This window comes from Lepeophtheirus salmonis, chromosome 1 (genome assembly GCF_016086655.4).
Source record: "Lepeophtheirus salmonis chromosome 1, UVic_Lsal_1.4, whole genome shotgun sequence".
Taxonomy (NCBI): Eukaryota; Metazoa; Arthropoda; class Copepoda; order Siphonostomatoida; family Caligidae; genus Lepeophtheirus; species Lepeophtheirus salmonis.
The window spans coordinates 50386413-50399335 of record NC_052131.2 but is presented as its reverse complement, the minus strand read 5'-3'; the positions used below and the strand labels follow the sequence as shown (position 1 = coordinate 50399335).

Sequence of the window (12923 nt, the reverse complement as noted above, 5' to 3'; positions counted from 1 at the left end):
TTTTTACTATCATAATAGCCAATATTTGCATTAATGTATTCGGTAACTTTTAGGCTTTATTTGCGCACATGTGCAATGAGGTGAGATAATCATAAAGGCTAGCTACTGCGTAGTACCTCTTGTGGTATCCCATTTTCGTCTTATTTTCCTTATATTACTAGTGGGAGTACCCGGCATTTTCTGTAATTATTAAGCGTCGACAAACAGACAAAAGTTTGCTTTAATAATATAGATTTATAAATCCTTAACAAATCATCATCGTACCTCTCTTTTTTTCATGAGCACACTCACACATAGTAACTCATTATTTAAATGTTCTCTCCTCAAGAATTGAAATAATAATTATAACAGCTTATTAGAAAAAAACAATATGAATTGATGAACCAGTAAGTATTTAAAGTTACATTCGTTTTTGTTTGTTTTTAATATGAAGTACTTACCTTTTTTTTCTTTGCCAAAATCTTAACAACTGCCCTATAAATAAATAAATTAGAAAAAAAAAATGTTTAAAGAAGTGAAGGAGACAATCAATCAAATGTTGATTTTCAATAAAAAATGCGAATGAATCAATCGTACGGAAGGAATTGCTCCTATATATCTGGTCAAGTCATGATCGATACTTCTCGATCCTGAAGTATTATTTAGTATCTAGAACGCTTCCTGGATGAGCTTTAGCTACAAATTCTCGTTTTTTAACTTCATCCAAAGTCACATTTCATTTTCGTTTATTTTTTAATATCTACTCCCCTTTACGTTTCATTTATTGATATAGCGCGCACGTTCGATGCAACGTTGCTATTTCCAGTGATTGAAATTGGGTGTGTTTTTTTAGCTGGCCTGTTTTTTTTTGGAATCGGTAGTCAGAAGAATGAATTTTCTTTTCTTTCTCTTATGTCATTTCTAAGTATTGAACATCCTCTCCTAAAGAGATTCAATTACATTCAAAATCTGATAGAACATTCGTGTATGCCCATAAAATATAGAGGATTAATGCAGAGTTATAATTGTAACTCCTTGTTGGACTCAGAGTAGAATTGTCACATCTGATTGTAGCTGATCTAATGAAACGTCATGAGCATTATTCTTTCTCCCCTCAAAACGTTTTTCAAATTTTCAAGGTTACCATGTTAAATTTCGGTTTCTTTTTTTTTAACATGCCCTAAATACACTGGATTTCAAATTAACCCATAGGCAAAAGGTTAATAAAGTTAGTTCAAAACCAATCCATAATTAATTCAAAATAGCTACAAACTTATTAAAACATTCATAGAAGATGTAATAGTTATATGAAAGTACTCTTAAACAAATTTTTCATCGATATATGAACACAGGGGCGTCTGCAGGGGGTGATATGGACGGGTTGTAAACCCTCCCACCAACAAAAAAGCCAATTCTGTTTGAAATTAAAGTTAATTTTACCCAAGAAATGATTTTGTGTGAATAGCTATGGATTTTTAAAATTTTTCTTCAGAACATTTTATATTTGAAATTGAATTATTTCCAAGAAATTTAATATTTTGTGAACATTTGTTGAATTTTCAATTATTTTGACAATAGGTGTTGATTTTTCAATAATTTTGAGCTCTTTTTTGAAATATTTTTCTACAAAATGTAATAATTCAAATTAATTTTTGAAATTTTTTCCAAAAAATTTAATATTTAAATTTGTCAATTTTTTGTGGAAAAAAGTTTTATTTTTTGTGAATTTCTGTGGATTTTCTTCCAATTTTTTTTTTTTTTTCAAAATTCCTCCCAAATTAACCCCCCCCCAATTAAAAAAATAAAATCTTGCAGACGCACCAGGATTATGAAGTATAAAAATAACTACAGATGGAGTTGTCGTTTAATTTCTTTTTATTTGCTTGAGCTGTTTTGGTATTTTTTGATAAGTCCATTAAATTTAACAAAAAAATTTAATTAGTGAGTACAAAGATTGTTTTTATGGAAGTGTTTGTAATATGAATGAAGAGGTCATAAAACAGGAATTTAATTTTAAACTAAAATGTTTTTTATGACACAAATTTTTATTTATTTTATATTATCAATGATTTGTATTTTATAATTTTAAATAGAAGAATGACCTTGCTCAAAAGGAACACAAATAGCTTTAAAGTTAGATATAAGTAATAACTGAGTATCTGGAATGTAACCAAGGGGTCCACAGGGGGAGAGCTGGAGGGCCTGTATCCCCGCCTCTCTCCCCAAAAAAAAAATATATATATATCTTTTTAACTAAAAAATTTAATATTTGATTTTTTGTTCAAAAAATTATTATTTAATTTATTTTTCAACAAATTTTTCGAAAAATATAACTTTTTGTGAATAGCTTTCGATATTTGAATTTTTTTTTCCAATACAATTAATATGAGATTTTTAATTTCTGAAATCTTTTTCCAAAAAATTTCATTTTTTGGCAATAATTGTGGATTTTTGAAATTTTTGTAGAAATAATTTAATATTTGAAATTTTTGTACAAATAATTTAATATTTGAAATTTTTGTACAAATAATTAATATTTGAAATTGTTATACAAATAATTTAATATTTGAAATTTTTGTACTAATAATTAGATTATTTGTAGAAAAAATTTCAAATATTAAAATATTTGAAATTTTTTCTACAAATAATCTAATATTTGAAATTTTTGCACAAATAATTTGATACTTGACTTTTTTGTCAATAGCAGTGGATTTTTCATATTTAATTATTTTTTGAAATTTTTTCAAAAAATTTAATTGTTTAATCGAATATGTTATGAGTTCAATATCATTTCCATTGTTAAGTTCTGCGAAGAGAAAAAAATATTTAATTTCAATTTTCTTTAATATTAATGATGAAAGAATCAAACTCATACATATATATTGACTTATGTAAAAAATAACTTTAATTATATCAAAAGTAAGAAGCAAAACCCTTAACATTTTAATTTATAACGTATCCATTTTTAGAGAGGAAAAGGGATATTTATGGGAATACAATGGAATTTATGCAGTAAAAAGTAATGAAATTCATGTCACGATCTCTTTAATATTGCTTGTTTTTTACTCAACAGATGATAAATATCTATAGTTTTATGATCACTTTATTGTATATAATTTATATAATCGTAATATGATCCGTGAAAGAAGAGACTTGCCGTTTATCAAGCGGATGAAGAATCAATTAAAACTCCATTTTTATTATATTTTTTCGTAGGTATATATTTTTTTGTATATAATTTATGGAGAAAACATACTAGATGCTATAATTTTTTTCAATCGAAACAAGGAATGAAGGGGCTTTTGCCGAAACTCTCGAATACAGGGATTTTTGCTTTTTATTAGAATTTTTTTTTGTCACCTGGGCAAAATATGCAGCTGAGCAAAAAATATAATTTTTTGTGACTAGCCATGGATTTTTCATTTTTTTTCCAAAAAAAATCATTTTCCAAATTTTTTCTTTATATGTAGTTGTGGATTTTTGAATTTTTTTTTCAAACAAATGTAATATTTAAAAAAAAATTAGAATTTCTTCCCTATTTTTTTTTTTTTTTTTTTTTTTTTTTTTTTGTGAATGGCAACGGATTTTGAATTTTTTTTTAAAATAATAATAAATTTAACTAACTTCACATAATTGCCTCTTATTTAGCTAATTTAAACCTAAGCTAAACTTAAAAGCTATCCTAATTTGTTGTTACAATTTAGTGGTATAGTACCTTTAAGCCCAACTTAAGACCAAGCAACCTCCTAATTATGTCACGATAACACAAACAAACTTCTGCCGGGTTATTAGATGTATATAAAAGTTTCAAACTCTTAGACTGACCATACTTTAAATTTAATTTTGCAAATTTTTTCTTAATAGTTACGGATTTTTGAAATTTTTTGTGAATAGCTATGGATTTTTGAATTTTGTTTCTAAAAAATTCAATATTTGAACAAATTAGAAAAAAAAATTTTTTTTTTTTGTCAACAGATTTCTGAATTAAAAAAAAAAATAATAATAATCCATCCCTTCCCCCAAAAAAAAAAAAAAAATATATATATAATCCTGCGGACACCCATGGGAATCTCACTTCTCAAATAACCATGTTAAATATTTATTACTAGCGGTTGTAAAAGTCCCTATTTATTCGGTCCACTCCAGTCTTAGAACCGTTCTCAGTCCTTGGCCGTGCCTTCAGACTGTCAGTCCTAGGAGGGACTCAAAAAAGAATAAATAAAGTTGAGTTAAGGACCGAACTTTACAAGTTTAGGACTGAGACTGAACTGGGCGGGACTGCAGCCTTCAGTCCTAAGACACGAGACCATCTGTCATTTCCAGAAGTAATAAAATGTATATTAACAGACAAATGTTGCTTTAACCATAAAGAAGATCACTTTTTTGTTGCATTAATCACATTCCATAATATTTTCAGTTATAATGATAGTTTAAAATCTTATTGATTTTCGCTACAATACTAGCCCGTGCTTCCTCAAAAAAGTCGTGCCAGATGTTACGGATTCCAATTATTTCTCTTTAATAAATAGGATATACTTCTTATTTCAAACTGAGGTGATCTATCCATCTATTCCATCATAAATCTATAAAGACAACCACAGATTTGATTTCTTTTTTTTCACAATTTATGACTTCTTCCCGCCCCCTCTTCCCCATTGAAAATGGAGTTATAATCATTCTGGGGGAAAATGAGAGATTCCTACTCGATAAAGATTTATGTGCTTACCCAAGGGTACATATATAAACCCTGCTTTCAAGTCAAGAAGAATGATTTATCTGCTTAGGAACATAGATAGCGATGAAAAATTGGAGTTTGATCACTCAGGCACACGTCTATTTGATTCAATTCGTCATGGTGGGGATTAAAGATGCTCGTTTCTAATTTTTTTCAATGTTGAGTCTGTCATTTTATGAAACCTTTTTGTGGATATAAGTTTTAAGGGATCCCCGTATGCTCAAAGTGTTGTGGCCTGTGAGTAAAATGTAAAATTCATTTACGAACCTTTTCATGACGAATTAAAGTAATTTTTTATTTGTAGAATGCTTTTATAAAATTTATGAAGAAATCAAAGTAACTTTTTGTTATCAATTATTATTCTGATGACATATAATCAGTGCTCGACAGACACACTAGTCCGTGGGTAGTAAAAAACCAGTCGTACTAGTATAGAATGGCTACGTATTATCGTAGCTTAAATACAGCATATACACAGGCAATTATGGCTTCAAATCATAGGCATTACCTTTTGTCAACGTCTCATATGTCAAATAGAGATTGAAAATAAATATTAAGAGTGATAGGTAGTTAATAACCTGTGGTATTCTTGGATAGTAAATTTTTGACATGGCAAAGGATAAAAAAAATGACAAGCCGTGTTATCTAGTGCCTTATTTGAATAACCGTTGAGCCCTACTCATCGGCCCCATTAATAGGAATACTATATTAAGGACAACTATTTTGACTACACCTTTCTTAATGAGAAAAGTGAAATATTTTATGAAAGGACTCTGTTCTTGAAAAAGAAATTAAATAATGATTGTTGTATTCATTTTGTAAGAAATAATAAAAATTCAATTAAGTTTCTGTTTAAGTACTTATGCATAAATTTTTTTGAAAGGAAAATATTTATAAATATATATACTCAACAACTCACTTTGCAAGATCGTTTTTTATTGTTATATACTGTATATACATAAATATAACGTCTTTGAACAATGACTTAAATTCTCTCTCTCACAGAGGCTCATACAAAAAGGAATTCAATAGGGGAATCCTTTACATTATAAATGAATAGTCGTAATAATAGGTAGGAGCTTCATAAAAGGCCTCTAAAGTAAAAATAAAAGCCCGTATAATGCTTGTCTCACAAAGTTGAATTTTGCTTTTTTTGTCTTCAAACAAACAAAAGTAAAGTAGGGCACAAACATTCACTCCACTTCACGCGTGCCATTATTTATTAATTTATCATTCTCCCATCCTTTCCAGGTCAGTCTGAATGTGGCTTCCCTGGTCTTCCACGCAATGGAACACTCACTGGCTCAGGGATTCTATATCATCCAGGTGAAGAAGTAACATATCAATGCCAAACGGGATTTGTCATGTTTGGGCCGAATAAAAGAACATGTATGGAGAATGGAACATGGACGCCGGTCCTACCAGAGTGTCGTAAGTATCATTTAATTAGTGATGTAAATCCTGTAAATTTTTTAGCTACCTCAATTTTTTTGGAATTGATCATTTGAAGAATGAATTTTCTGTTCCTTAGCAGTTGTCATTATAATTTAATTCCAGGGTTATGAGCATCCTTTTCTAAATAGATTTAATTATATTTAAACCCTGATTGTACATTCGTTTATAAGACGAGGGGCCCTTAAGCCAAAGGGGCTACTGGGTCCCACAATCTTGTCTCCGGCCCTGCTGAAGGGCCTTGACAGAACTATTCACTGTCATTGCACTCACAGAGCCAACTTCGACATTGCTTTCGTTAGATTCGCCTCAATTTACCTTTTTAGACTGGTCAGGAATGTCCACTTCATGTCACATTCATGGCTTTTAGGTCCTTCTGGTGACATCGTCAGACTCGTTCAGTCGATTTAGAACATCGTAGACGATCGTCACGAGGTACCTGGTGGAATCAATAATAGCCATGATGCCGCTTCCTGCTCGTGTTATTTCAGTTAAAGTCGTTTTTTGCGTCCCTTCCATTCTTGTTGTTGATATATTGACGTCCAAATTGGAACCAAATGGTTGTTAATGACGTCTTCTTTCCTCAAGCATGAAAGAATAATATTTAGAGTTTGAGAAAAAAAGTATATTTTGAAAATACGAATGAGTACTTAAGTCTTTAAACAGATCACTAATAAAAACAAACAACATTCATTTTAATATAACGCCGTTTGTATTTAATTCAAATCTTAACACAAAAAGAGACCATTAACAAAAACAAACTGAAAAATTGCCTTGTTATATGTTCAAATGTATTAAAATTACATGGTTATTATGTAATGAGTATATATTGTGCAACAGAGTACCTATATTTTAGTAATTTTTATTAAAATAGTAAAAAATTACACCATTTATATATGGGTCATCCATGGAATATTCAGTTATAGCATCATACTCATCCAAAATATTGTAAATCCTTCATTTAAAATTATTTATCTCAATTTTTGTTTGCAATTTGGACATTTTGTGCTTATACAAATTGACACTTGTACAATATATATATACATATCTCATAAATAAAAATTAAGGGGCTTGAGCCCCTTCCCTTCCCAAAAAAAGGGTATAGGATTGCTGACGGTTTATTAATATGCGCTATACAATCTATTACCTAGTAAAAACCCTCTATTATTGTATAATAGCGTGTCTCTTTATAAATATCAAAATATGTTGACACAAGACATCAAAACAAAAATTGCAAGGATTTGACATATCTGTCATTCAACACTTTCGACTTTTTTCATATAATGTAACCACATTTTTTTAGGTGACGAAATTAATGAAGGAATGAGAGTCCAGAGGGATTTATGCAAGTTTTAAATTGATTATTTTTACATTGGTTGAATGATGAACACATATACAAATATATTCTTATAATTTATTTTTGAAAAATCTTTTACCTTCCAAATGTAGCTCTTTTATGTGGCTTGTCAACACAATAGCAAGCTAGAAGAACTTTTCTCAAAATTGAATGTGGAATAAATTTGTATATTGCCCTTAAATTAGATACATTGATTGTGACAATAAGCAATATTGACATATTTTACGGTTAAAAGAGGCCATATCGATCCCAGTATAAGTCTCTTAAATCCAGTAAAACTTCAAAACTATTCCCAAAATTATTGAGGATCTTAACTCAACGCATAAATTAAAATGCAAAGCCTATAGTTAGTCAAATATTTGTGGCGATAACATAAAAGCAAACTGGGGTACTTTTCTCAAAATTGACACAGTATGAAAAACGTAGCCGTTGATATGAGTACTATAATTTATATTTATTCAAAAAAGTGATAAATTTCTTAGGAGCCGCGGTTTTTAAGTTTAGCTGAACTTGGTGAAAATTGATTATTTGGTAACACTGATCCTAAAAAATACTGAGACGTCATGACATGAATATTATTTTTAAAGAAAAAATAAATATATTTGATGATGATTCATGCTCCAATACCATGTAATTATGATTCCCATTCATGTTACAATATTAATACAAAAAATATATAATTATTTGCTACGGATTGCAATGATTAAGTATTGATTAATTAATACCTTATTCATTTCGTTATAAGGATGCTTCAACAGTTGGCAACAACTGTCAAGTAATTAAACAAATAAATAAATTAAAAGAGAAAAATGTTTAAAGAAGAGAAGAATTTAAGAAATCAATCAATGATTGAGATGATGGTCAATGCGAATGAATCCATTGTTTATGTATCTGGTCAAGTCCTGATTGAAACTCCTCTATCCCAAGGTTGTCTCTGACCTTATAATCATTTAGAGGTGTTTGAGATTGGAGTGTTTAATAGATAATTACATAGTATTGTATCGTAAATCATCATAAAAGATACCGGATGATCCATTGAAATCTGAACACATACAATAATTAATGAAGGTTGAGTACTTGATATTAAACCCTATTTCGATATATTGAAACATAAATAATTAATTACAAAACAAACACACTTAAGCTCTTTAGCTTACGTACAAGTCACGAAAATGATACTTGAACGGTATCGACGATTTTCCATTCGGGCATTCCAAGCAGTTAGGCGTCTCCAATACCACCGCCGGCATGTCCAAAGCATTGGAAAAGAAGAAGGGCTCTGTCAAAAAGACTAAACTGGACCCGGATGAATAAAAAAACCTAGGACAATCCATTCCAGTCCATGAGGTCCCATGCAAGAAATCTCGAGGTTTCACACCAAATTGTCCAGAAAGCTATAAAAAAAAGTGGGTGGAAAGAGCCTTAGGAGGATGAAGTGGCCACTTTTGACACCAGCAATGAAAGAAACCGATCTCCTCCGTGGCAAGAGTCTTTTGGACTCTCTTTTGATACCTTTGGCCTCCCTATAGCCCTAATCCCAACCTCCTGGACTAAATCTTTTGGTTGTATGTCGATGGGAAGGCCTGCATAGGCCTTCATCCTCAAAGCTACTCTTAGCTAGGACTGGTACGCCATGACATAGGACTACATCTGTAGTAGGTGTCAAGACTTCCTCTGCCACCGCCTGGAAACCATCACTGTCGCAAAGGGACGCTACATTAATGATTAAGAGAGCTCAGACTCAGATCTATTTATAGTAATTATTCTGTTCAAATTTTAATGCTAATGAATAAATTATGTCTTATTGAATTTTAAAATTCAGTGTTCAGATTTTAATGTACCACTCGGTATTTCTTATTTTTTTCGGCAAAGTGGCTTTTGTCAAAATGTCCTAAAACCATTCATTTTAATAGTAACGTTTAGGATTTGAATAGCATTAAGTTGTTACAGAGTGTTAAATCATGAACAAAGAGTATTTCAGCGGCAATATTGATTTGATTAGAACTTCATTGAGAGACAAATCACTCGAGGTTGATATATGTAATATTATATAAAACATATTTTATAAATGGCTTGAGTCGTTGTTGTTTTTTACTCGTCCTATAAATTCACTCAACATATTTTTATGTATAATTGCATTTTTTTGTTACTAAAGCAATATCTAAGTAATAATGTACATATATGGAAAATTCAATAATACTCCTAAGAAGATGGAATAAAGGACACGCATGTTCTATTTTAAGCATATAAATATGCCTATATCAATAATACGATGAAGTAATAATATTCTTTAATGTTCATGTATACACAAAACTGTAGTTATCTAAAATCGATCCCTGATAACATAATCCGTAGAATAAACTATTAAACCTATTTTTAACTATAAATCATATAATGTTGGAACCAATTACTCAATAATTTTGAAGAAATACTATTTAAGAGACACTAAATGCTATCATTAATATAAAAGACGGCAGAGAATCCTTCTTCATTTGATGCTCAACCCTCATAATGTATTCGGAGTTATATATAAAAATACAACGGCCTCGATACAAGGTCGGAAACTCTGGCATGCCCGTATAACTTCTGTTTTTGGAAAGCTGGACGAAGAATGAATAATGGCTGAGTTTAAGGCCCTTAAATTTTGGTGTCTAGTTGTAGTATACCTACTTTCGATGAAGCCCCACCAATAGTAGTCATGGGGGCTCAGGTTGGGGGTTCAGGTAGGTACTTTTGACTTGTCTCCGAATCAACATGGCCAATGACTTATATGTCCTCATCGGCCCCAATTTTAGCTCCTGGCGAAAAGAAGTATGGAGGTATAACGTTTCCATCAGACCATGGACGATTTTTTGGGATGAAGTTTTTGAGCACGGCACTCCTAGGACTTCGGGGACCCATACATAACTTATGGGGTATGTAATCCTGATCAATTGTGGAAATCTTTCTTGTGGAAATTTTTTCATGGATTATTATACCTTCTATCTAACATTCATTATTTTCTTCGTTTTGAATTACTTCAATCCCAGCTAGGAGTGAAGAAAATAAAAAGAGAGCTAGTACATATGAAATGAAAGACCGACTAATCGGTCCTTAGGACAGTTGAATGATAAAAAAGATTCGAGTGATTAAAAAAAAAAGACTGTAGGGAGGAGATTCAGACTGAAATATATATATATTATTTGAAAATGAAATGTCATAGACGGCCAGCCACCTGTGCCAAGTAGATTATTTAGTCTTCATTATAGTTTGCATGTTTAGTCCTCGAGACTTTTTCTTCACTTGACCTTGCAGAAGTCCCACTAAGAGGGTGAATGATCTAAGAAACAACGGGTTTATAAATCTATCTATTTGGAAATTGGATTTTGGTGAGGCCATTAAGAACAAACTCGAAGCGTAACCAAAACTATGAGCTCAAATAGGAAATCTTCAAAAATAAGTAGATCTCAAAGTAAGCAAAGATGGGATTCGCATTTTTTTCTTTTGGTATTCTGCTAATTTGTTCTTAGTCCACTAGTTAGCAGAAGTTATAACCGTAATAACCACCTCTGAACTCTACACATAATATGTAACTTGGTAATCATAACTCTTGCAAACTTTCCATTTGATCAGCATTGAACATTCTGATCAAAATCGTTGGCTAAAATCGTCAATTTTAGTTGTGTTTTTACAAAAAAAAAAAATATTAAATTACATCAAATTAATCTTTATTTCAACTTTGGAAAGAACTCTACATAAAAAAATAACCACTTTTTGATTGTACGTTGCAGTATACCACAAAATATTTAGAATGTATACATCAAAAAAAGTGGCCAAATAGTGACCTTAAATGACAATTTATATCTATAGTACTGCATGTCATGTCTACTTCTTTAAATCCTTGGTTTGGATAAATATACGGAAGTATTTATTACATATAACATAACTATATATTTTTTTAAAAAAAAACTCTTTTTTTATACCTTTAAGGAGTCCCTTGGCAGTAACGTCTTTATGAAGGACTTCCTTCCTACCTTAGGGCAAACATATCATATCAAGTACCTCTCATTGTCTAAACCGCATATATTATAGATAAATATGTCTGTAAATAATAATTGGATAGCTGTTGTACATAATTGCAAAAAAGGAGGCATATTGACCCATGCATTTTTGCATAAATTAACTAAATAAGTATTTATGTATATATTTGCAATCTAGCTTGACCTTCAGTCAAGCTTCATTTATCTAATTTGTAAATCCTCATAAAAACTAATGTATTTAAACTATTATGTACCTACTTGATTGGATTTTAAGCTCTAACCATACTGGAGGGCCCATTGAAATCTAAACACTTACTAATTTAATGATTCATGAAGGTTGAGTGATTGAAGTTAATTCATATTTCGATATATTAAAGCATAAATAGTTTGTTTCAAAACAAAACAAAAAAACTTGAGCTCTCTAGCTTAAGTACAAGTCAAGTAAATCATACTGGAAAGTGGGCCTTTGCAAGAGATCTCTGAATTTTGCATCAGACTGTGGGGGACAACTATCAAAAAATGGGATGGAAAGAGCCATGTGTTTGTGGAAAGGCCTCCTTTGACACCAAAGGATGAAAAAAATCCATCTCCTCCATTACAACACCATTTTGAATGAGTCTTATGAACTCTTTTTTGACACTTTTGACCCCTTAAAGCCCTGATGCCGACCCCCTCGATTACACCTTTTGGGTGTATGTTGAGGGGAAGGACAGCGAGGGGAGAAGTTTGATTCAGCATTCTCCCAGCTTTCACAGCTTTACGATAACTCATTATTCGAGTTTAATCAACCAAAGGAAAGGTAACGATGTTTCTAGAAATAAACCTACAATACTTTTAAAAGTTGCTTCATACAAAGACACTTTTAATGTAAGAAAAAACTTCACCGGATATAAAACTATATAGAATAAAGTTTTTATTTAAACTTTGGGCCTTATGTTCATAAATATAGTAATCAAAAGTATCAATACTTTTAAAGAGGTATTTCTCAACGTAAGAGTTAAGAGCCTCATTATAACAAGCCTTATGTACAAATCACTTATAAAAAATGTTAAAAATAAAATTTCGAGTTTTTACATACCTTTTCTCCAAAAAAAAACAACAGAAAAACGCCCAAAATCATTCGGTAGTAGTTAGCCCATTATAATGGAATTGTAAATCCGTAGTAGAAAAAAACCCAGAGAAATCGACAGTTGACAACAACAAAGGACCATGATCGCTATTTTATAACCAACACAACTTTTTTACGTGAGTATTCTCCTAAACTATTTTAATACCAAAACCAATGGCTAATGGAAGCTGGAAGTAAATCTTAATGACTGGTTCCTTTGGCAGATTCCGGAATTCGTCCCGGATCCTGTTAATCATCTCAGATTTTGTGTGG

At 30.9% G+C, this 12923-nt stretch overlaps 1 protein-coding gene across 2 annotated transcripts in view; it reads left to right on the top strand.

The window, feature by feature from the left end:
- The window catches only part of LOC121118950 (uncharacterized), a 232018-nt gene that overhangs the window by 149267 nt on the left and 69828 nt on the right, over positions 1-12923 (top strand). For both annotated transcript variants that reach the window (XM_071894089.1, XM_071894090.1), the window contains exon 2: positions 5966-6145. In XM_071894089.1, the coding sequence (XP_071750190.1) occupies positions 5966-6145 (180 nt within the window). The remainder of the gene's footprint in view (positions 1-5965; positions 6146-12923) is intronic.